Here is a 23,007-nt window from a genome sequence, read left to right on the forward strand (position 1 = left end):
GCTCATCATTGCCCATCCCTTAAGCTGAAATGCATGAGTTTCACTCGTAAAAAAAAAGGGTTTTTTAAAAGAAAACATGTGCATGGTGCGAAGAACCTTTTTCTTAGTAATGAATCCAAAGATGGTTGGAAACTACTCTTTAAAATATGCCCTCATATACCGATCATTGACTCAGTTTTGAGTAGCCATTTATGGACACTCCTATATACCCATTTACAATAGTTAGGCTAGGATGCTAGCCTATTCTCAACTTATTCTTGAATGAACACAATAGCCTACTATGATACTCCAAAAAAAGAAAAAGTATATGCATCCTCACCCCAACTTGTAAGGGCCCTTACAAACTTGCCATGAACAAATAATCATCATTGCCTATTAACCATTATCACGCAATCTTGCCATTTTCACTGCCCATTGCATCCAAGTTTATAAGGGTCGGTAATCTTGCTCCTCCATCCTTCGCTTTCAATGTCATCACATCCAAGTCTATAGGGGCCCTTTTCACACTTGCCTTGGAGCCCAAAAATAAAAAGATCTAAGTGGCCTCCCTCGCAAGATGCCTATCGCACATCTAGCACGCCCATGGAAACAAGGAACAAAATATCTCCACTTGTTGCTTTTGCCCAAAAGATCCCATTACTAGACTTTGGATGCCAATGCATCCAAAGTCCATGAGGGCCTTTTCACACTTGCCTATGCCAGCCTCCTCTATTTGCTCTCAAGCATACGCGGTAGTCGTCCATTATCTATCTATCTTGCACATTCGATGCCGTCTCCTAGCCCCCATCCCACATCACCATTGCATAAGTTATCTTTCTTGGCCGCCCGTTGGAGGCCGTCTCCTAGCCCATCCCACAATACCATTGCATTAGAGTGTGTAAAGACCCCATGTGCATGACTAATTTGGGGACTGAAAATGGCCCAATTTGCAAAATTCAAATTTACCTCAGGAAGGCAATACCCTTTTCGTTCTGCATCTCATCTCACCCTGCCTCTCTCAACATCAACATACAGCTCACCATGGCATGCCCCCAAGCTTCCAAATTCGCATCCAGACGACTCATTTGCCCTCATTTAGAGCCCTTCTTTGTACCTTTCTTCTCCTTTGTTTGTGCAGAGCTCTTTGAAGCAGCTGCTGCCCTATTGTGATGTTCGCCTGGGTTTGCCCTATTAAGATGCCTGTGGTGGAGACGGCCTCTGGGCGAGCTTCAATGGAGAGAGCCTCGTGAGAAGAATTATCTGCTTAAGAGGGGCGGAGGATGTGAAACAAGATGGGCGATAGGATTGCCGCGTATCCATGGATGGAAAGGCGAGGCTTCAATGCAGGCTATGGTGGCCCTGTCATCTGAGGTTCAGGCCCTCTCGCCATACCAATCTCCTCTTAGGGTGGGCCACCCGCGACTCGCAGTGTGTGGATCTTGTCGTTGCCACCGCGTGTAGTAATGCAGTGATCAGCTCCGACTTCTCCGATCCATTCCTGCAGGTTCTTGTGAATCCCCCTGTTGTTCTTTTAATCCATCTGTCTCTGAGATTAGGGTTACCCCATCTAAAGTCAATCCGAGTCCCATTATTGCTTGATTTCGAGTTAGGGTTACCTTTCTAGGTTTTTTTAATCTCCTCCCTTGTGAAGATCCTCATTTTTTGATTAATTATGGAGTGGTGCTTAATTATGTAATTGTATATAAAGGCATACATAAAGTATGTATGTATATGTGTGCGCTAGAGAGAGAGAGAGAGAGAGAGAGAGAGAGAGAGAGAGAGCGCACCATTGAAGATCACCCCTTGTGTACGGGCAATTTTCAAGACAAAAAGAGAACTGCTGAAAACAGAAAAGTGGTTTTCTGGTTCTATGTTGCTGTGACCACCCCATGGCCAAGAGGCAATGTAAGCCTCTGCCATGCACTTCATTTCTGGTTCCATACAAGCAGTGCTTACTGCAGGGAAGGTGTAATCACCATAACTGTATTTGTCTAAGGTAGCTTTGTTCCTACTTCTTGGTGTACAAACTTAAGTTTGAAATCTGGATGTTGCTGCCTCACGATTGGGTCGGTGAGGGTGACTTCTCCTTCTTCAATGCCCTTGCCACAGCATTTGGTGATTGTGGCCGCAACATGTCTCAAGTCTCAAGGCAAAGCTCTCCTTTTCCATCTTTGTGCATGCGTTTTTGCCCTCATCTAGGTTTTTTGTGTCTTTGCTGCTGGCCGACCAGCAGTCCCTCACCATATATATAGGTTAGCCTCATCATTCATCAGCATGTACCACTGCTTGACCATATCCGGTACCATTTGCTGTTGCTGCTGCTGCTGCCAGTGCACACACCGCGTTGCTTTATCATCATCGCCTGTCAGTACAGCACCTCAGCGTTTATTGGCTACACCTTGGGACAGCAGCCCACTCTCTGCCACAGGCCACACTGTGGGACAGAAGCCCTCTCGAAGACTCTGGCGATGGCTTCTGGCCAACAGATGGCACGCTGAAGACTGTGCAAAGACTCTAGCCCACAGTGTTGGAGACTGTGCAAACGATTCCCGCTGCTGCAGGCTGCGCATGTAGGAGTTGCAGATGGCGTGGGCGACTACTGATGGGCTGCTGCAGTCATTGCAGGACGGGCACAGCAGGCGACGGCGGGCTTGGGCAAAGACGACGAAGTCGACGGGAGGCATGATGACGTGCAAGTTACCTTCAGGCGACGGCGTTAGAGCACGCGTACATGGCTGGGCGATGGTGAGAATGCCGGACGGAACTGATATGACGACGGAAAGAAGGCCCAAATTTCGGCCAAAGTGGCTTGTGCCACGTAAAGCCATGTGTGGTGGAGCTCAACCGAGCGCCACCGACTATGGCGTGAGCTCAGCTTGTGGGCTGGGCTGTGGTGCAGCCCTCCCCACTAGCGCCGCCCCCTTTGGAGGCTGAAACGGGTGGTGGAAGGGCTGAGCATGCTAGAATGGGAAGCGGCACAGGAGGGCAGAGTGCCGCAGACCGAGAAGCTCCTGCGGATGAAATCGCACGCCTGGTCGACGGAGTTGCCCCTGGCGGACGGAACCACAGAGAGAGACGGACCAATGCGTGCAGGAGAAGGGGAACCTCACTCTGATACCACTGTTATGTTAGGGTTGCACAGAAAACAGAGACACAAAGAGAAACATAGCAGCAAGCACACTCAAGAGTAAGTGAGATGGTGATTGATGCTCAAAGAAGATAGGATACAAAAGTGTGTGGAGCTTGGGGGTTGGCTCCACAATATTAAAATACAATAAATGAGTGGTGTCCTTTCACATCTAATATCCTGTGTGGGAGAAACAGGAATTAGGGTTAGGTCATGTGGGAGACATACACAGAGAAGAACAAGGGAGAGAGAGAGAGAGAGAGTTGTGGGGATAAGTCAACTCATAATGATATGAGTGTGTGACTCCCCTATCACACATGTATATTGCACTAGTACACATAGTGCACTTAGTACATTAAAAGTACTAAGTGTACTATGTACTATAACTTATGGGCTTGTACACACTATAAGGGTGGGCATAACGCCTTTACCCCAACATATCCAAGGGGAAAAACCCAAAGGGAGAAAAGTGCCCTTGGTTAGCCCATGTTCACATGTGGCACTACTCATAGCATATATGCCAATACCATTGTAATCTAAGCACTCCCTCAAGAGGATTCTTGCAAGCATCTTGAAGTGGAGCAAGAGCTCAAATTTCAAGTTTATATCTTGAGGGTTGTAGATATTCCCTTTCAAGCCTTTTCCTTTGGTGGGAGGGGTTAGATCGTCGATGGAATCTTGGAAGTGCTTGTTTCTCTACTTCTCCACACTCCCCTTCCTTTTAAATCCTTCTCGTTTTTTCCTTTGTATGATGGGAAACCAATTTTACACAAGATTAGGAAGAGGAACAGCCGAGGGGTGAGACCCTCAGTGATGAGCAGCAACAGGAGCAATAGACTGTCAGTTGATTGCCTTTGTGGCTCAATTGCGTGTACGAGCTAGCAATCATTGGAAATGCTTGCGTATCAGACACAAGGACAGCTTGATGACTCACAAACCAGCTTTTTATAATTAGGCAACTTCTGAGACACCTCAAGCTGTCCATTTTTCTCTCCAAGCTTTGACTGGGGTACTGTATCAAAGACTCCTTCAAACTACAAATCAACACTACCAGGCCTTTTTCTTTTGATCTGTGTTCGTCCACAAGCACATGGACGGTGACCAGCTGATTGATAGTGCTTTGTTTGGGTCTAAAATTCAGCAGGGGAGTGTGTGCAAAATTAAGTGTTATAGAAACTTTGTATCTAACATGTAGTAGCACGATTGCTTATGTAGGCTATGTTGAGGTGTGCGAACAACAGGCTGCCCAGTGAGCTGTAAAGTGTTATAGAAAGTTTGTATCTAACATGTAGTAGAACGATTGCTTATGCAGGCCATGTTAAGGTGTGCGACCAACAGGCTGCCCAGTGAGCTACAAAGCAGGGCCACATTTTCTGTGATCGGGAAGTGCTCCTCTTTTGGTTCGGAACAAGGTTCACGGAACATTAGGGATTCTTCCATTTCAAGTGGTTTAATCACATTAGATTATGAAGATAACAGGCCAGTGGATAGCTGCTTTTGGTCACAAGAGGAACCAGGGTGCAGCAAAGTGCATCCTTACAAGGGTAACAGGTCAAGGAAGAATCGAGCTGATATTGATGTGAGCGGCCTGCATCGGCCACGCAATGGTTTCCTGGTTTGTGAGGAAGTGAAGGTTGAGAACTCTTACAAAGCACCCATGGCATCAGACACATGGATTGAGCTCTTGATTCAACCTGCTGTACTGACCAAAAACTTGCTGGATTGGATCCCTCATATTCATAAATTGAGAGTTCAAGGCAGTTCCTGCATTCCTGACTTTCATGTACGATTCACCTCTTATACCTTTCATAAGTAGATGTTTTGCCAGTGTATTGTTTGATTATGATACCTGCTGATAGAGTTTTTGACTGTGGCAGCTCATCTTATACGAACAGCCCAAGCTTGCCAGCCATCACTTTTCTATCTGGCCATGGAGTTTTGTTTCTCAGGCAAGTCTGGATCAAGAGGCTCTCATGGGACTAGACTCACATCATCAGAAGGCAGAGTGGATAACAGATCTCAAGAAGCACCGAGATGCTCCCAATATTGCAAGTCTTTCTTCCCTATCTAGTATATCTAGTGCATGGTTGAAGCTTGGATAGAGGCAATGTCTAGACATTTTTGTATGCTTTGAATCTGACCACCAAATGTTTTTCCCGGTATTTTCAGGATCTGGTGGTTCTGCAGCTCAACTGTGCTGTTGCTGCGGAAAAGTCCATTAATCATTTGGTGGCTTCTTTAGATACACCTTGTAAGGGGCTTTCTCTTAGCTTCATGTAAGACATCTTCTGTTTTTGTTGGAAAACATCATCTCGTGTTTTTTTCCCATATCTTTTGTTTTTAAGACGACAACATATGTGTAAAACATGCTCAAGTAGCCCTATGGCAAAGGACTCATGGGTTGTTGGCACAATTTGGTTTTTTTCACAGTTTAACTCCTCTTTACCGGCATCTCATAGCAGCAACAGCTGCACTCCTGGCCACCCTCTTTTACATAATTGTCCAAGCTGGATCATGCCTTCTAAAAGTATGGCCGTTTATGCTTGTAAATGCTCTTTTTGCGAAGCTTTTGAAGCTCACACACCACAATATTTGCATTCGATGCTATGAGCTAACCAGATGGCCGGTCATTCTTTTGTGGAGAGGCTGTGGGTAAGGCACATCGGTAGTTGGATTCTGGAAATTTTTTTATGTATCATATCCTTATCCTCGTATCACAGTATTTGGTTCATGCTCTGATAGTTGTATGACTGACCGATGCAGACGGGATCAGCCCAACATTGCAGCAGCCCACAGGACTGCCTTAGTCAGGCACTCTACTTGGTCGGCCATTATATTTGACCTAGTTTTCGGGATTTTAGCGGGAGCCTTCTTTTTTTGCCATCAATCTGCTATCAATCATTACATCCGCAGCATGGTGCGGAGCCTTACGGATGACATCCTTCGAACTGGCTGCATATGGCTTATGGGTGTCCCGGCTGGATTCAAGCTAAACACGGAACTGGCTGGAATACTTGGGCTAGTTTCGTTGAACGTGATTCAAGTATGGTCCACCTTATTGTACCTTCTGAAGCCAGTGTTTGGACCCTTACTATACATGCTCGCAATCTCTGGGATGCTGCTCGGTATAACCGTGCCAGCTGCAATAATTGCAGATATGCTTTTCTTGGCCACTATTCACATTTCATCCTTGCACCAATTGGTGGCATTTCTGTATTCAAACCAGCTACAGGCATTAGCCGCTTTGTGGCGTCTTTTCAGGTGCGCCTTTCAGCTTTTTAAGGCATTTGAAAATTTTCCCTTAATCTAATGTACTATTTACAGGAGTGTAGTAACTGGCCAGTGGACAATATCTACAGGGGGCGGAAGCGCAACACTCTCAGAGGAAGGATCGATACGTACGACTACAGTGTGGAACAGCATGTTGTTGGCTCTTTGATGTTCACGCCACTGCTGCTGCTGCTCCCTACAACATCTGTTTTCTACATTTTCTTTACAATGTTGTACACTTCCTTGTGGATCGTGAGATTCTCCCTGCAGATCTTCATAGCTATTTTGCATTGTTTTCCATACGCACAAGTAGCTATTTGGTTTGTACAGCCCAGGAGGTTCCCTTCTGGTATATGGTTTGAGAATTTGCCAGCAGAAGCAAGAGTCCAGCAAGTGGCCAAGCAGCCCTCCAAGGTTCGAGGCCAGAAAAGCTGGCAAAGGAAAGATTCTTTAGTTCCAGCAGCTACACAGAGATTAATAACCTCTCTTGGGGTCAAGACTGCAAGCATTGGTATGTAAATAATAGTGCTTACCCTTACGTGATACCTGCATATCATATATGGCAACGCACCTACATAGGGCACCACCAAAGCCTTTCTCTCTGACACCCACATGTCAGCTATGGCATTCCATATGTATGTTCATGTTTTATCAACTTTAGCAACCCACATTGTGATTGGTTACAAGTTCCCATCACATGTGGCAACTTGCATCTCAACCTAATGTCACATAGGACAACCCACATGTTGCCCTATGCATCAGATTTTTTGTGAGATAGGGCAACACACATTTTTCTCTATGTGACATGTCTGTGACATACTTCTCTTTTTTGTTATCGAGGAAGTTGTATTAGATTGAAATACGAGTTTTCATTTCTGACTCTGGGATTTATGTTAATTGGCAGGGGAACTGCTGTTTCCCTACATGAAACAGCTAGGTGGCAGACTCACCTGGTCCTCGTGTGCTTTGTGTATCTACAAAATATTCAGTGGAGAAAGGTAAAGGCAGGGTGCTTTATTCTTAAACTATGCGACTAAACTGCTATCATATGAAGTCCTAAGCATTACTCTACAAAATTTTCTTGTGTTAGGTGGCCCTCTTCGGTGGAGCTTGGAGCACCCGTCCTACCACCCTGGACCACTTGTTCCGTGAAAAGATTTTGGTGGTTGTGTTATGATGCAGTTCTAGCCTCTATTTAGGATACATAACAGCAGGCACAATTGCTAGAGCATGAAGCTGCCAGCCACCAGCGGTAGGCAGCAGCTGCTGGCAGCAGGTGTCTGTGATCTGTTGTGTTCAATTTATCATGCCTGCGAATGACCATACTATAGTGACAAGTGGTGTCATATAGATCATTTGGCTTAAACAGAAATTGAGGCAACATGGGTTTGTTCACCTCAAACAGCCAGGATATTTCATCAGATTTGTATAAATTCTGATGGCTGTAAAGTATCCCATTAGCATTTTTTCCTGGCTCATCATGACACCAGCTTGAGTGTTTCTTGCGGCTCAGTTTTGTGCTCAGAGGTTATGGGTTTAAGAGGCTCACAGAAAATCTATGAGCTTGTGTAATAATGCACCATGCTTAGCAGCAGCAGCAGCTTTCTTGTAGTCAGCAGGACGTGAGACCTTAAAGTTTTGTTCCTATACAAATTCTGCTGAGTGTGGGAAGTATCGTACTACAGGCTTATTCTGTTTACCATACTGATCAAGTTATATGCTTTATGTGTTATCATACCTATTGGATTGTATGTTTCGTGTATGTGGTGTTTCAATGGGTTTGCTGAGCTGGTGTCACAACTCTTCGCGGGTGGAAGTGATGGAAGGTGACATCGCAAATTGCTTAATGGCGGCATGGTATCAGGAAGCTCTGAGCTTTGTTTACAGGGCCTGATCTCGATGTGGTCTTGGGCCCACCTAGTGGACACCTGTTCCGCAAAAAGGTCCCTGATGTGGCCAAGCTGGAGGCGAGGCAGAAGAGTGGGAGAATTTGACAGATTCTTTGCATTGGCATGACTTGAACCAGGTATTTTTTACAAGGCCTGTGTATGAACTTGTGGCCTGACATGTCCCTGGGTCTGGCTGGACACATTTACAATTGAGTGTCGGAGTGTGTGTGTGTGTGCATATGTGGGTTATAGATCATCCATGGGCGTAGCCAAGGGAGGGTTTGAACCTGGATCCATGCCCTGGAAACCTAAGAGTCCTCATCACTAGGTTGCGTGTTGGTGGACCCAACATGAGTTTCATTTTTGGTGTCCCCTATACGTTCTGTTTAAAGTGCCATCAGAGGTATGCCCGAAAGGCTTAATACAGGTTATTGCACGCACTTTTGGAGGCAATCCCCTAGAAGTTGTGCAAACGTCAAAGATTAAGTTCAGGGATGTGCGAACTTCCCTCTTTAGTGTCATGGGGGGGTTTTCATGCTATTTTGGGCAACCAATCCCACATGACTACGACTTGTGGATTGATGGTGTTTTTCAGTGCTTGCCAATCATGACTCCTGATGTCCTTGTACTACCTGGCTCTAAATGTCCTTTTTGGGTGATTGAACATTTCATCTGTGTTGTTTGTCACATAGAATTTTTAATTATCTTGTCCTTATTTAGAAATGTAGGCAGGTAGCCCTTTTGACATGTTTTTAAAGAGCAAGGCTTCCATGGAATTACTACCCTTCTGGGGTGAGGATCAAGCTTGTAGGGTAGTGTGGGTGTTTTAGTTACTTTCTTGATGCTACAGTATTCTTTGTAACAGAAGATTTACATACAAGTGGGCTATCTGAGTTCTTCAAAAGAAATAAATGTTCATTTGCCTTACGTGCTCCACAAAGACACTAGGATTGCCTTGGGGAAGAAGGATATATTTTTAGGATGCCTTCTTCTTGAATTGTGGGCTTGAACGGATGTCCAAATGACCTCAGATGGGCTTGGAAGTTGTACCATGATCTATGGTCTCTTGTTTGGTCTAATGTGGTGGGTTTGGTCAGTTTGGACAATCATAGGGTAGTCAGCTTGGCCCCACCTATGATACCATCAACCTTAGGTATTATGTATGGATGCATTTGGTAGCCTCTTTGTTATATTGAGATCATTAAGTTGAGAACTTGAGATCTCTCTTCATTGCGTTGTGCGTTCTTGCTAGTAGATAACATCCTTAGTCATTAGAGTTTACCTGGATCACTATCAAAGCACTTTATCAGAGCACATGGGTCTACAAGTGCCAATAGTTTCTAATTCAGTTTGTAAGCAATAATTGTGTATTGTTCTCTCGTGCAATAAGTTCTTTGCCTTGTGGAAGGTTTTGTTTTTCTTTTTCTCTTGAGTGATTAGGAGACTATAAGATACATGATGGATGACCAAATTTTGCCTTTATCAAAGCTAGGATTAGCTCTTTTCATTCATCCCATCCTTTGAGGTGCTTTTTTCTGTGTAACAATATAAAGATCACATGAATGATGTGTTAGTGTGCATACCGAAGTTACTTTTGTGGCTTGTCGAGAAGTCCCTATGACAATACATGTATTGACAAGGTAGTCATAAGCATCTTTGGCATTGTTGTTGGGGATATGTTTGAGCGTTCTCTCTATCGATTTCTCATTTTCAAGGCATGCCCATATCTTGATTAGTGTTGATTAGAGTCACATCTAAAAAGACGCTTTTTGGTGACCATTGGTGTGATTTGTGTGTTTTTAACTCATTTTTGAGCATGCTAAATGATGCATAAGGTCAAGGATTTGTATGTACTTGACAATTGGGAAGTATCGTATGAAAGATTAAAAAGTTATCTTTTAGGTTAGCTTGTGTGTTTTTGCACTTTCGCAAGGTACATAAACAACTCTAAAAATCAATAGTAATATGCATTTTCATTTTAATTCATCCTTAAATTTAGGTGTAGCATTGCTCACTCTCATTGATCATAAATCATGATAATAGTTGCTAAGCTTATGAATATTTATGGGTCTTAAAGCACTCTCATTGATCATATCATAGCTTAAAATCATGATAATAGTTGTTAAAATTAACAATTTTTTTAAGTTGATATGTGTGCATTAATTTTTTTTTAAATTTTAGTGGTGAGCTAACACATTTCTTATGATTGGGTTATCAACTTGGTGTCAAAGCAACAACCCATGAATTAAATTTAAAATTGGAGGTGCATTTACAATTGCTCTAGGAAATTTTATTGACAACAATAATCAATCAAATTGTAGTACATCCCATTGATCATAAATCTTCCTAGTCGTCCCATTCTCTCCTGACTCCAATAATAATGTTATAAGTTTTATGACACCCTACTTTCGGAAGAAAAAGCCAAACTAGTGCATTTGTAAGCAAGCACACCTAGGTTGGCATTGGTAGGAGCAACATAAAGACACTTTATACCAAATGTGGATCCAACAATAACATTATAAGTTTTATGACACCCTACTTTTTGAAGAAGCCAAACTAATGCGTCTATCTAGGTTTGCATCAATAGGAGCAATTGTTCAAGTTAGAGATTACCTTAACCTTGTCGAAGAATGTGTCGTTGGTTCTTGCCTTGGAGTTATAATGTGCAACTTTCTATGTGGGTGCTTTAGCTCGTCTGTCGTGTCCTCAATCCATTGTCACACTAGAATGCTTCTTGCCAAAGGGGTGAAGGGAAAGCTCTCAATGTCTAGATGGAGGTAAGAAGAGATCCGTCTTCTCGATGGTTCTCTCTCACAAAAAGCGGGGGAAGAAGAGGAAGCTAATGCAAGAAAAAAACCTAAAATCAAACTTATGTAGCATGCATCCATTAAGCAAGTAAGAAAAGGAAAAAAGGAGAACTCACAAGTAAACTATTACAAGGGAATGATTGTATATTGCTTATTGTCAAAAATAATTTACATACAAGTGACTAGTTTTTACACTAGGCCAACTAAACTAAAAAATAGTATGGCCTCTATTACTAGTCTTAAGAAACTATGTATACTAAGTTCGTAGACTTTCCCTATTTGACATTAAGGACCACTTTATATGTTTCAACGCTATCTTACAAAAGTTAAGTGTCTGTTCGCACGGGTAAGATGGCAAAAAACCTTACGACGATAGGCCAAGTAGGTGACACCATGTTAACCAGCAGAGTGGTTAAAATATCCTCCTTCTTAATGGTGTGACCACATCCTCGCGTGTCGGTGGTGAAATTGCTATATGCAAAGAAGTGGATGGTCCATGATATTCCATGGAGTTGGCGGCAAGGTTAAGTGGTTAGATTGGAATTGATCCGCAGCCAGAGGCAGAGAAAAGTGATGGGCATCTTTGGGTAGCTCTAATGGCAGGCAACTTGTTGAGGGGTCATAGAAAGTGATAGGCGATGTAGAGGTTCTTCATCGCAGGCCGCCTCTGTTGGTTATGGAAGTGGTGTGGACCCTTCAATGTGAGGTTGTTAATGGCAAGGTTAAGTGGTTAGATCGGGACTGAGATGGGCATCTTTGGGTAGCTCTAATGGCAGGCAACTTGTTGAGGGGTCATAGAAAGTGATAGGCGATGTAGAGGTTCTTCATGTCAGGCCTTTATTGGTTATGGAAGTGGTGTGGACCCTTCAATGTGAGGTTGTTAATGGCAAGGTTAAGTGGTTAGATCGGGATTGATCCGCAACCAGAGGCAGAGCAAAGTGGTAGGCATCTTTGGATAGCTCTAATGGCAGGCAACTTGTCGAGGGGAATGATTAGCATGAGTAGATGGAGGTCCAGGGTGTAAGTGTGACAAGGATTTATTCCTAGATGGGGATTTTGCTTGACGATTGCATTAGCCAGAGCGAGTTGTTGTTGATGTGGAGTTCCCGATGAGTCGTACCATGGACCAAGCTTGCATCCGTCCCATGGTCCCCCATCTAGAGATGTACGGCGAGGGTTGGCATTGATGAGGTTAGTTGCATGTGCAAGTGCTTGTACGTGACATGAGATGTGAGAAGTGAAAAAATTGTGATGCCCATAATGAAATATGCAGGTGACGTGCATGGACAATGGGCGGAAGGTGTGCTTGTGTGTGTGCACTTCTCTAGCTCTTTTTTCGACTCTCTTGGCTACTTTCGTCGATATTTTCTTGAAAATACTTTTCGTGGGGAGTCAAGATCATTACATTGTTAGAGGCATGGCAACAAACTTATGCATGGTTGTGCCCATACCTGTAACGGAGTTGGGCGACCTCTATGGCTCGATGGACTTGGCATTATCGAGCGCTTGGGCTAGAGGCAGAGTGCATTAAGTAGGTGGAGTAGTCAAAGATAAGGCATGGAAGGTCCTTGTTGATTATATGAATATCTAGATGATGGGTCGTGCCAACAGTCATGGGCAGCGTGTGAGGTGGGATTTCTATCCGAAGGGACTTGGTGCCTTGAGGGTATGCTAGCCCGCCCCGAATAGTTTGCCTCTATATGGGGAGGAGGTGCAAGGCGCGGAGGGCAACCCCCAGGGCACTCGGCACCCACCACGGAACCTCTCCCGCGCCCGAGAAGGCCTAACATGCCTACTCGGTGCGTGAGTGCGTTCCTAAGGTGCCTACCATGGGTCCGTGCTTTGCCTCTCCTTTTGCACCTCCTCCCCATATAGAGGCAAATTATTCGGGGCGGGCTAGCATACCCTCAAGGCACCAAGTCCCTTCGGATAGAAATCCCACCTCACATAGCGTCGGTGTGGCAGCAGCAGCAGCAGCCAACGTAGGAGAAGGGGCACATGGGAGGGGAAAAGGAGGGGCCATGGTTGGGACATGGAAAGGAGGGGTCGTGGTCGGCACAAGGCGATCGAGGACGGCGAAGGAGTGATCGTGGTCATAGGACATGGTGGAGGAGGGTGGTGAGGCGGCAGGGGTCGCCTACGTAGACAGAGACGGGGGACGCAGCGCTAGGGTTGTTTTAAAAAGAATTCTCCCTCTGGATTTTCTCTCTAAGCATGAGGCTAGGGTTTTTGTGTGCTACTTCATAGCCCCACCACTAATTATTACATGAATGCAATGTGTTCTCATTTTCGTTGCCTACTAGAACTAGTTAGCAACCTAGGTTTGCATTTCAAAAATGTGAGTGTGGCCTTCCTTCTTTCTCTAGAAGAATTTGTTGTGGTGCTTATAAAATCTTCTCTATATTACACCTTGAGGTGCATGTCACCACAAAAGCACAAAGAACTTGAAGAGCAAATTTTGGTACACAAAGTTGACTTATAAGGGATAGCTAAAACCAATTTGCCTATCAAACAAGCTTACCTTTGAGTAAGATTTTTTTCCAAAAAATGTGCCCCACGCAGGTCGACATTGGGGCAAGTTGCACAACCCCTTTGTCCCTTGTTGAGATTTGTAGTGCCATTGAGCACAAGATAGAGGCAAGGCATGAGTAGAGGAGGGAACCATGAACAATAAGCCACATCACCCAGGTCACTTTATCCCACATGAGCTAACAAAGCCTAGATATACACACCTCATATAAAAGAGGTCACTTTCAAGCTATCAAATCAACAACTCAAGTCAAGCATTGGAGCAATTATCTTGTAAGTGATGTTCTCTTGCATTTGTTTCCTTTCAATTAAGAGTGTGCTTTTATTTAGTTCTTAATTATGCATATCATGGAGAAGGTTGTTGTTGACCATCCATAAGCTCAAATAAACTAGCTCTAGATCCATGAATCTTTATATGGTATCAGAGCCTAGTCGGCTAGCTTGCAAGGCATGGCAAGATTAAGTAGTATTCAGTTTTTAATCTCACACAAGTAGATAGAATTAAGTGTCTTTCATTAGCTCTCATCTCATCAAGCATGCCTTTTTAATTACATAGGGGAGAGAGAGAGAGAGAGAGAGAGAGAGAGAGAGAGAGAGAGAGAGAGAGAGAGAGAGAGAGAGAGAGTTGAGGAAGCTGCATATGTGTTCAACATACACGATCGTGCTATAAGGTTGTTGCTGTGCATCCATTAACAAAGCACTTCTTCTGCACCAATGCTCGTCATAATTTGAAAGCTGTTACCAGCTCAATTGTGTGCATCATCACCTTGCACACCAACCACAAAATACACCATAGTTGCAAGCCGCAGCTCGTGCATCTTCATCAACAAATGACAACCCGTCCGCCTTGGCTGAACTCACCATCAAGAATCTACCTTGCTTCTTGTGTAACTATGTGGTCATGTCATACTTCAGGATAAGGTTTGCCTACCCACGGGCGTGTAGAATGGTTGCTTCTTGTGTAACTATGTGGTCATGTCATACTTCAGGATAAGGTTTGCCTACCCACCACGGGCGTGTAGTTGAGTTGGTAGAATGGTTGGGTTCTAGTGAGAGGACCCGGGTTCGATGCCATTAGGGCTACGCGACGTGGGTATGTGTGTGTGTGTGTTTTGAATATATATCGATCTCCCTCACACAGGATAAGGTTTGCCTATAGCATGTTCACATGGTAGGCCTTTCAAACAAGGTTATAAAAATCTTCACAATGCTTGAAATTTTGGTTCACATGGATGCTATTGCACAATACACAAAAATATCAAGTCACATTAACCTTGTTTAAGCATCAAATCACATCATTTGATACTGATGGGAAGCAATTGAGCACATTTTAACTGCCAATTTGTAAGCAATTACCTAGAGTCAAGACCTTTGTAATCGCGTCAGGCACTATCACAAATATTGAGAAGTTTTTTGGGGAAGGGTTTCAAACCTAGGCCATAACAATGAAGTATCTTCTTAGCACAAGAAGTTATGGAAATTAATTAAGGAGAATGCACTATCACAAATATTGAGAAGTTTTTTGGGGAAGGGTTTCAAACCTAGGCCATAAAAATGAAGTATCTTCTTAGCACAAGAAGTTATGGAAATTAATTAAGGAGAATGCACTTGGAATGAAAAAGATGAACAAGCACTATCATTAATTGGATTGCACTTGGGCACCAACCTTATTTGTATTGATTCCAAAACCATGGCAAAACAAGCATGGGATGAGTTAAAATTAATATTTGGTTCCAAATCCAAGAATCAAGAAATCCATTTGAAAATAGAATTTTATGGCTTAGAGATGAAATTTGATGAGTCACTAACACAATTCATAAGAAAAATGAAAATCATCATGATCAAGTTAGATGGCATTGATGCAAAGAAGGTGAAAAGGATGCACTTGCCATACTTCTAAAAAGCATGCCTGAGGAATATGGTGTACTAGTGACCACTCTAAAGAATTTACCTGAATTAACTTTTGAGGGTTGTATTTGGGGATGGAGTGGGATTTTTTTAACAACCAATATCTCTCTATAACCATGTCTTCTCTCTCTTCTCCCTACTCCTACCTCAACCCAGACTCCTCTCTCTCCCTCTCCCTCTCCCTCTCTCTCGTGCCCCTCTCTCTCTCTCTCTCTCTCTCTCTCTCTCTCTCTCTCTCTCTCTATCATTCTCTCTATATCTCTACCTCTCTCACCTTTTCTCACTCTAACCATGCAGTTTCTTCTTCTCCCCCTCTCTTTTTCTTCTTCTTCTTCTTCTTCTTCTTCTCTCTCTCTCAAACAAAAATTTATTTACGTGCAAATACTAAAAATCTTAGCTTTAAAGAGAGGAGAACTATTAAAGGAAAAAAACAAACAATACCATACTTGTTTGAAATAATGTCATGTACACAATTAAGTATGCTACCACAATAGTCTAAGTCTACAAAAAAAACACACATTTATTCGGTACGAAAAAGTCCATATAAACAAGAGATCTCTAACCATAATGAGCAAGTCCACACATTTACATCTTCTAGTTACCATGATTATTCTCTTTTATTCAATTCATGGCAACACTATATTGTCTATTACCACTTCTAAATTAGGCATCTTTTTCTTACACTTTCTTTCCAAGCTCCTCTCAAAGAATGGATTCTTTATTTTGTCACTTATGTAGTCATATGTACGTCAAATCCCTATTATAGAACTCAATTTCATATTCCATTGATATATGTCTCCATCTTCAAAACGGATCATATTTATTGAGTTTGTTCCATAGCTTTTGTGCTTCTAGACTTTGTTGTATGCACTCCAACACTTCACGTCCATTCTAGCTCTTGACTTTCATCTGCACCCTTTGCTTAGACAAGACTGTGGAGATGGCTTCTTTGACGATCAGCATAGTGATGCTCAAGCTAGACATATTGGAAGGATGAGAGGGTGAGAGATAGAGGATTTGGGGCTGATGTGAGAGAGAGACAGAGAGGGAGAGAGGAACAGCTTGTTGAGGGACTTGCATGCAAAAAGTAGTAATTAAAGGAACATCTCTCATTTTTGGTGCATGCAAAAAAAGAGTGATTAAAGGAACATCTCTCCTTTTTTGGTGCAGAGAGAGAGAGAGAGAGAGAGAGAGAGAGAGAGAGAGAGAGAGAGAGAGAGAGAGAGAGAGAGAGAGAGAGAGTGCGTGATCCCGTCCTATTTACAACCTAAACACTCATTATTTGAAGAAGAAAAAGTGAATTCTATTTTTATGGTTAATTTAATGAAAGTCAATTATCAGTACACTGTTCACAAGGTTGTTTGAACAACACACATTTCCCAATTGTTAGCTTCAAGGTAAAATCTTTCAAAACTATTTGTTTTATTAAAAAAAATCAAAGAACGATCTATAAGTTCTGGACAATGTACGAAGATGCACAAGTCAAGAAATCCAAAACCTTTAAGAAACTTAACATAAATAGAAATACAACAAAACCATCCAATGACTTTTAATCATGACACTACAGGTCCTCCCATCATGCTACTCTATGACATTTTCAAAAAGAGATAGACACAACACTTCCTTGGGCACACCATGCTTACATTGGCATTGACTGTGTCTTTCTCTTTCATTTTGCAAGTGGCAATTGTTATAAGCTCTTGCACACTAAAGTATGTACTTCAATATATGAGTACATTTAAATCTTATTAGAGCATAGACATTGTATAAGTACTATCTCAAAGTATACCTCGAGTCATATTAAACATGTGCCGTCATCGTGGTCCATCCTACAACTCTACGTACATGGCCAAAGCATACCCAAGCCTGCCTCAAATCTCCATTCCTAGAGCGATGCATCCTACTCACAAGGTCGACACACCTGAGGATGGTCCAGTAGAGTTGACATCTTAAATACATAGCAACACTCGTGGTCTTTTTTCCCTGGGAATCTACTCCCTAAAAGAATTTATAAGCACATTGTTTTTTCGGCTCCAGTATGCTTGACTCTACACCACTTGAGCAACCACCATGCTTTGAAGCCTTAACCATTCTCTTGAACCTAAGTTAGATGAAAGAACTAATAATATTAGATGGAAAAAATTTACCTCAAAAGAGTTCAAAGTATATAGATTTTGGAAGCTAGATGAAAGAACTAATAATATTAGATGGAAAAAATTTACCTCAAAAGAGTTCAAAGTATATAGATTTTGGAAGCCTTTACCTATGTGCTTGAATGAGAGGTTGCATTTCTTCTAAAAGACTTCCAAGCTCCACTGGTTTGATCTGATTTTCCGTTGTACTTGGTGTTCTCACCCACTACATCCGTGACAAGATGCTTCGCGATATTCATTTGAATTTTGCATGGTCCATAGTATGATAAATGAGATATTGCCTCTTTAACTAGCTCCTTAGTCCTATTAATGGGGCGGCTCTGCAAGTTCCTTTTTGGGCTACATGTTGATGCACACCTCGGTGTATCATTAGCCTCATTGAATGTGTATGGGCAGGCATGCAATAGTATACTAAAGCCCCACGTTTTGCAATGCAAATAGGCATGCTTTTGTAGAAAAAACATTGCAAGGATCCAAAGCCATGGGTAGAAATCCCCACTTGGGGTACTTTCTCTGTTAATTTACCTACAATTCAAGACATTAGTTAATTACATCCTATTGTGTGATTAATGTGTGAAATATTTGCAAACACTCACCACTCCATGACAATTTTCTTGCCTTGCCATTGATTCTAAAGCTTCCACATAGACTATTTGTGCGTTCAAAAACCCCTCCACAATAGCTCTTCCTCACAATGCCCAAGAACTTTACATGTTTCTTCATTGGTTTAGTCCAACAATAGTCATCATACATTTGCTCCATTCCATGCATAGGAGAAAGAAAATAATCACGTGCAAGGGAGCTCAAAAGTAATGTTGCCATTATATATTTCAGGAACTTTAGAAACTTTCTCTATACACACGAACATCCCATCAACATTTTCTTCAATATACCACCATGAGAGTTACTCATCACCCTTTAGAATCACACTGAGGGTTGTTTGAGGTTCTTCAGTCGTGAGATCCACCACCTCTACAGATATGCTGATGGAGCATCTTCCATGAGATCCACAAAATCTTTTTTACGTTTGGATCAGACTGTTCACCCTCACATGACGGAATCACTAGATATCTATTCAATAACTCCTTGTCCAAAAATACGCGGTAGAGAGGGAGGTGGTCTTGCTTGGATACAATTGCATTAAGTAATTTGGGTTGTCTTCTAGCTCATAGATGGCAAAGGAACTAAGAGATTGGATTTCTAAAGAGAGGAGATTATAACTCCCAGTCTTTCAATGCAAAATATTGACCTTTACATGGAAAAGATACCATGCGGTCATTGTTCAAGGCACCAAAGAATACTGATATGACAGAGTCATCCATTCCAAACACAAAAGCTCAGATAGGTCAACACAAAATATTGAAGATATATTAACACAAAAATGTGAGAGAGATAGAGTTAGAGAAGCTCAAAGTGGTTCTTAAATAGACAAATTTTGATAAAACCTTTATAAAAATTTCACAGATAGTTTTGGATGTAGGTAGAACTACATTAAAATTTTAAAAGAGATTTGAAAGAATTCGCATCAAAAACAATTATTTGGGATGCATTAATTAGTTACTCCTCAGTAGATTTTATTCTATTTTTTTTCTTTTTGTTAAAAATAATAATTGACAATATCCTCAATGCATTTAATTTCATTTAACAACATTAAATGCTCTTAGTTTATAGAGAGGCCAAAAAATGAGAGTTTTCTTCAGAGAAAGGCACGGGGGAGGGAGGCAAGGAGGAGGGGATGGATATTTATCCAATTCTCGGATTAACAAGAGCTACCGCCATTATTCTACATCAAGGAGTCACGGTAGATACACCAAGGGTCATACATTCAAGATATGAAGCAATAGTGTCCAAAGCTACAACTTGGACAAGCGCCCGTAATGGTGTGACGGAGTATTTATGGCGATTCTCGCTTCAAGAGCATGTGGTAGCAAGATAGGATGAAGTCCTAAGTGATGTACTTCATGGATATATTATGAGAGTAGTCATTGTAATAGCATTAGGCCTCTTATGAGCCTAAAGTGCCCAGCCAGCCGGCCACCACAGTTTAAGTGAGTGTGAACACTTATGGCCATGTATATAAGTGAATTCATAATACAACAGACTCTCCCATTATGCAATTGAGTCTTGCTCTTACTAATCCTCTTGCTAATCTCTCTCCCTAATGCATGCTAGTGAGTGTGTGTGAGTGAAGTGAGGTGAGAGGAGGGACAAGGATCCATAGTGCAACGCAGCGGTGTGACAACGCGTGTAGGAGACGGTGGAATTGCTTCTCAAGGAGTTGTAGAGCTTGGAGTCCTCAAGGGTTACGAGCTCGGCCATTGGAAAGATCCTCACGATAGTTGCGGTTCACCAGGTAACCACTTTTTTTTGGATGTGTTTCAAGGAGGGTTAGGGTGAGCCATAACATTTTTGGCGTCGCTGCCCCGGGGAGCCATCCCTTGGCTTTTTCCATCGTTTTGCCTCTAATCTATGCATAACCCATTGCCCATTATCTTGATTAATGGTTTCCCATGAAAAAGATGTGGATTTGATGGTGATTTGTGTGAGATTTGGTGTAGAATAGCTCTCTTTTTTATTTTTGAAAAGAATGCTTTTTGCTTAATTTTTAGATTAATTTGTTATTTTTGTTGTTGTTTTGGTGGTTTTTCATGTTCTTAGAGCTTGCACATAGTTTGTATTAGGCTTAGTTTGCATCCATTGCATCAAACAATGCAATAGAATGCAATTCTTAGTGAATATTAGCTCTCTTTAGTGTTAGACATAGAACTAAGATCATTAATTCTAGTTTAATTGTGTGTTTGTGTTGAAATCGTTTGGATTAGAGTGTTAGCAAGCATTAGGAGTAGCTTAATCTTTCTTACAACCATCAAAGAACCCTTGAATTTGACTAATTTCTCTTAATGGACTGGTTTTTATCATTAAGGGTGATTAATCTTATTCAAGAGGCCAAAAAAATTAGAAAATGTGTTAATTGGGGTCTAAATGGATCATATGAGTAGTCGAAATTTGGTGTTTTTGAGTGTTTTGAGAGGATCTAAATGCATCAAAACACCTAATCACATTAATTTTTTTATCAATTGGAGAAATTTGACTCTTTTTGCTTAATTTTGCCTTAAAAGAGGAGACCATAATTAAGAGTCTAATTAATCCCCTATTTTAGATTAATTTATACAATTGTTTATGCATAAGGATTAGCATTCTCTTGCTCTATCCAATGATGTGCTCAATTGTGTAAATTAATTAGAGATTAGGGGTCAATTAGAGTCCTTGATTAGTATAAAAGAGAGAAAGATTAGTGAAAGAATTAATCTTAGATTAAGCCTTAATCACTTTTTTACATAACTCATTAAGGATAATGAGCATTCAATGAGTAGATGCTCATGAGTTGTCAAAATTATCCATTTTGGGGGTCATTTATGAGGGGTGTAAGGGGTGTAAGGGGTGTCATTAGAAGGTTGACTTTTTTGATTCCCACTTACTTTTTGGAAAAACGCCCATACCTCTTTCATTTTATGAGGGGTGTAAGGGGTGTCATTAGAAGGTTGACTTTTTGATTCCCACTTACTTTTTGGAAAAAGCCCATACCTCTTTCATTTTAAATTAAAAAATATTCTCCCACAAAAAAGGAAAATTTGTATTTCCCACTATACTAAAAAAAAAACAAGGGTCGTGAAAAGTCAGGGCATGAAAAAATTTCGGCCGTGAGAAAAATTTTGATTGTGAAAGAAATTCCGATGAAAAAATTCCCGCTGTGAAAGAAAAATCTCGGCCGTGAAAGAAATTCCAGTGAAAAAAATCTCGGCCGTGAAAGAAATTTCGGTGAAAAAAATCCGGTCGTGAAAGAAGATTCCGACTGTGAAAGAAATTTCGGCGATAAAATTCCAGTTGTGAAAGTTCCGATCGTGAAAAGTCTGGCCGTGAAAGTTTCGGCCGTGAAAAGTCAAACGTTAAAAAAAAACGAATTTAATATTTCGTGAAGTCCGGTTCACAGCGTGAACCATTTTCTGCAATTTCATGGAACTAGAGTTCACGTGGAAAAAAAATTAAATTTAATATTCCGTGAAGTCCGATTTCACGATGTGAAAATTTAACGTTTCACGGCGTAAAAACTTAAGGTTTCACGACATTTAAAAAAAATCGCATTATATTCCATAAATTCTAGTTCACAGAGTGAACCATTTTCAACAATTTCACGGAACTAGAGTTCACATGAAAAAATAATAATTTAATATTCCTTAAATTCTAGTTCACTAGAGTGAACCATTTTCAACAATTTCACGGAACTAGAGTTCACATGGAAAAAAAATAATTTAATATTCCTTAAAGTTCGGTTTCACGGCATGAAAATTTAATGTTCCACGGTGCGAAAACTTAAGGTTTCACGGCGTTTTCTAAAAAATTTGAATTTAATATTTCGTGAAGGAGTTCATGGCGTGAACCATTTTCTGCAATTTCACGGAACTAGAGTTCACGCGAAAAAAAACAAATTTAATATTCCGTGAAGTCCGGTTTCACGACGTGAAAATTTAACGTTTCACGGCATGAAAACTTAAGGTTTCACAATGTTTAACGTTTCACGGCATGAAAACTTAAGGTCTCACAATGTTTAACGTTTCACGGCATGAAAACTTAAGGTCTCACAATGTTTTAATTTTTTTTTAAAAAAATCAAATTTAATATTCTGTGAAGCACGGCGTGAACCATTTTCTGCACTTTCACGGAACTAGTGTTCACATGAAAAAATAATTAATTAAAAAAATCAAAATTTATAAAACTCGTGAAGTCCGTCGACGTGAAAAGGGGTCTGTCGGCCAAAAAAAAAACTCTGGAAAACACCCCTGTTTGGAGGCCCGTATCTCCTAAACCGTATATCCGATGAAGGCGCTCGAGGACTCATCGGAAAGCTGATATTGAGCTCTTCGACTTTAGACGTGGTCGTCCGAAATCAAAATCGACCATTTTGGCTTCCGACCAGCAGCCTCAAAACTCGACCCGAAAATCAAGGCAAAAAACATTCCAAAAACCATGAAAAATCATAAAAACAGCGTAAAAATGACGAGCCATATTCCGGCTTTTGAGGGTCTAAAAACTCCCTCATATACAGAGTTTTTCAAAATTCCTTTCAGAACACCCTAAAAAAAGTGTTGCAAAACATGAAAAAAAATCTTGAAATTTTTTTTCGTCTTGAGACAGTGATGGAAAATAGGTTTTAGAACCTTCTCTTTCATCTGGGAAGTTCTTAGCATACACTTTTTCCAAAAAAATACCTCGGGTTGTTCACGTGCGTATAGCGCCTAAGCTAATTAGGGCGGGCGAACGAACACTCGTTTCAACCAACGGAGAGT

At 41.5% G+C, this 23,007-nt stretch overlaps 1 protein-coding gene across 1 annotated transcript; it reads left to right on the forward strand.

Annotated features, from left to right (window-relative positions):
- The first annotated feature begins 905 nt into the window (after positions 1-905).
- Positions 906-8,029, forward strand: LOC147602797 (uncharacterized). Its single transcript, XM_086797707.1, has 9 exons — positions 906-1,483; positions 4,419-4,889; positions 4,984-5,154; positions 5,276-5,382; positions 5,537-5,758; positions 5,870-6,367; positions 6,466-6,887; positions 7,281-7,374; positions 7,467-8,029. Exons 1-9 carry the CDS (start codon positions 1,298-1,300, stop codon positions 7,573-7,575), a joined length of 2,280 nt encoding a protein of 759 aa, XP_086653833.1. The 5' UTR covers positions 906-1,297; the 3' UTR covers positions 7,576-8,029.
- The last annotated feature ends 14,978 nt before the right edge of the window (positions 8,030-23,007 follow it).

The sequence above is a fragment of the Cibotium barometz genome, chromosome 66 (genome assembly GCF_041138505.1).
Source record: "Cibotium barometz isolate CiBa-2024 chromosome 66, ASM4113850v1, whole genome shotgun sequence".
In the NCBI taxonomy this organism is placed as follows: domain Eukaryota; kingdom Viridiplantae; phylum Streptophyta; class Polypodiopsida; order Cyatheales; family Cibotiaceae; genus Cibotium; species Cibotium barometz.

Bases quoted from the DNA above. Each gene is read 5' to 3' on its own strand.
- LOC147602797 (XM_086797707.1), top strand. From the start codon at position 1,298: ATGGATGGAAAGGCGAGGCTTCAATGCAGGCTATGGTGGCCCTGTCAT. The intron at 4,890-4,983 runs GTACGATTCACC...TGACTGTGGCAG, and splicing joins CCTGCATTCCTGACTTTCAT to CTCATCTTATACGAACAGCC. The intron at 6,888-7,280 runs GTATGTAAATAA...GTTAATTGGCAG, and splicing joins GGTCAAGACTGCAAGCATTG to GGGAACTGCTGTTTCCCTAC.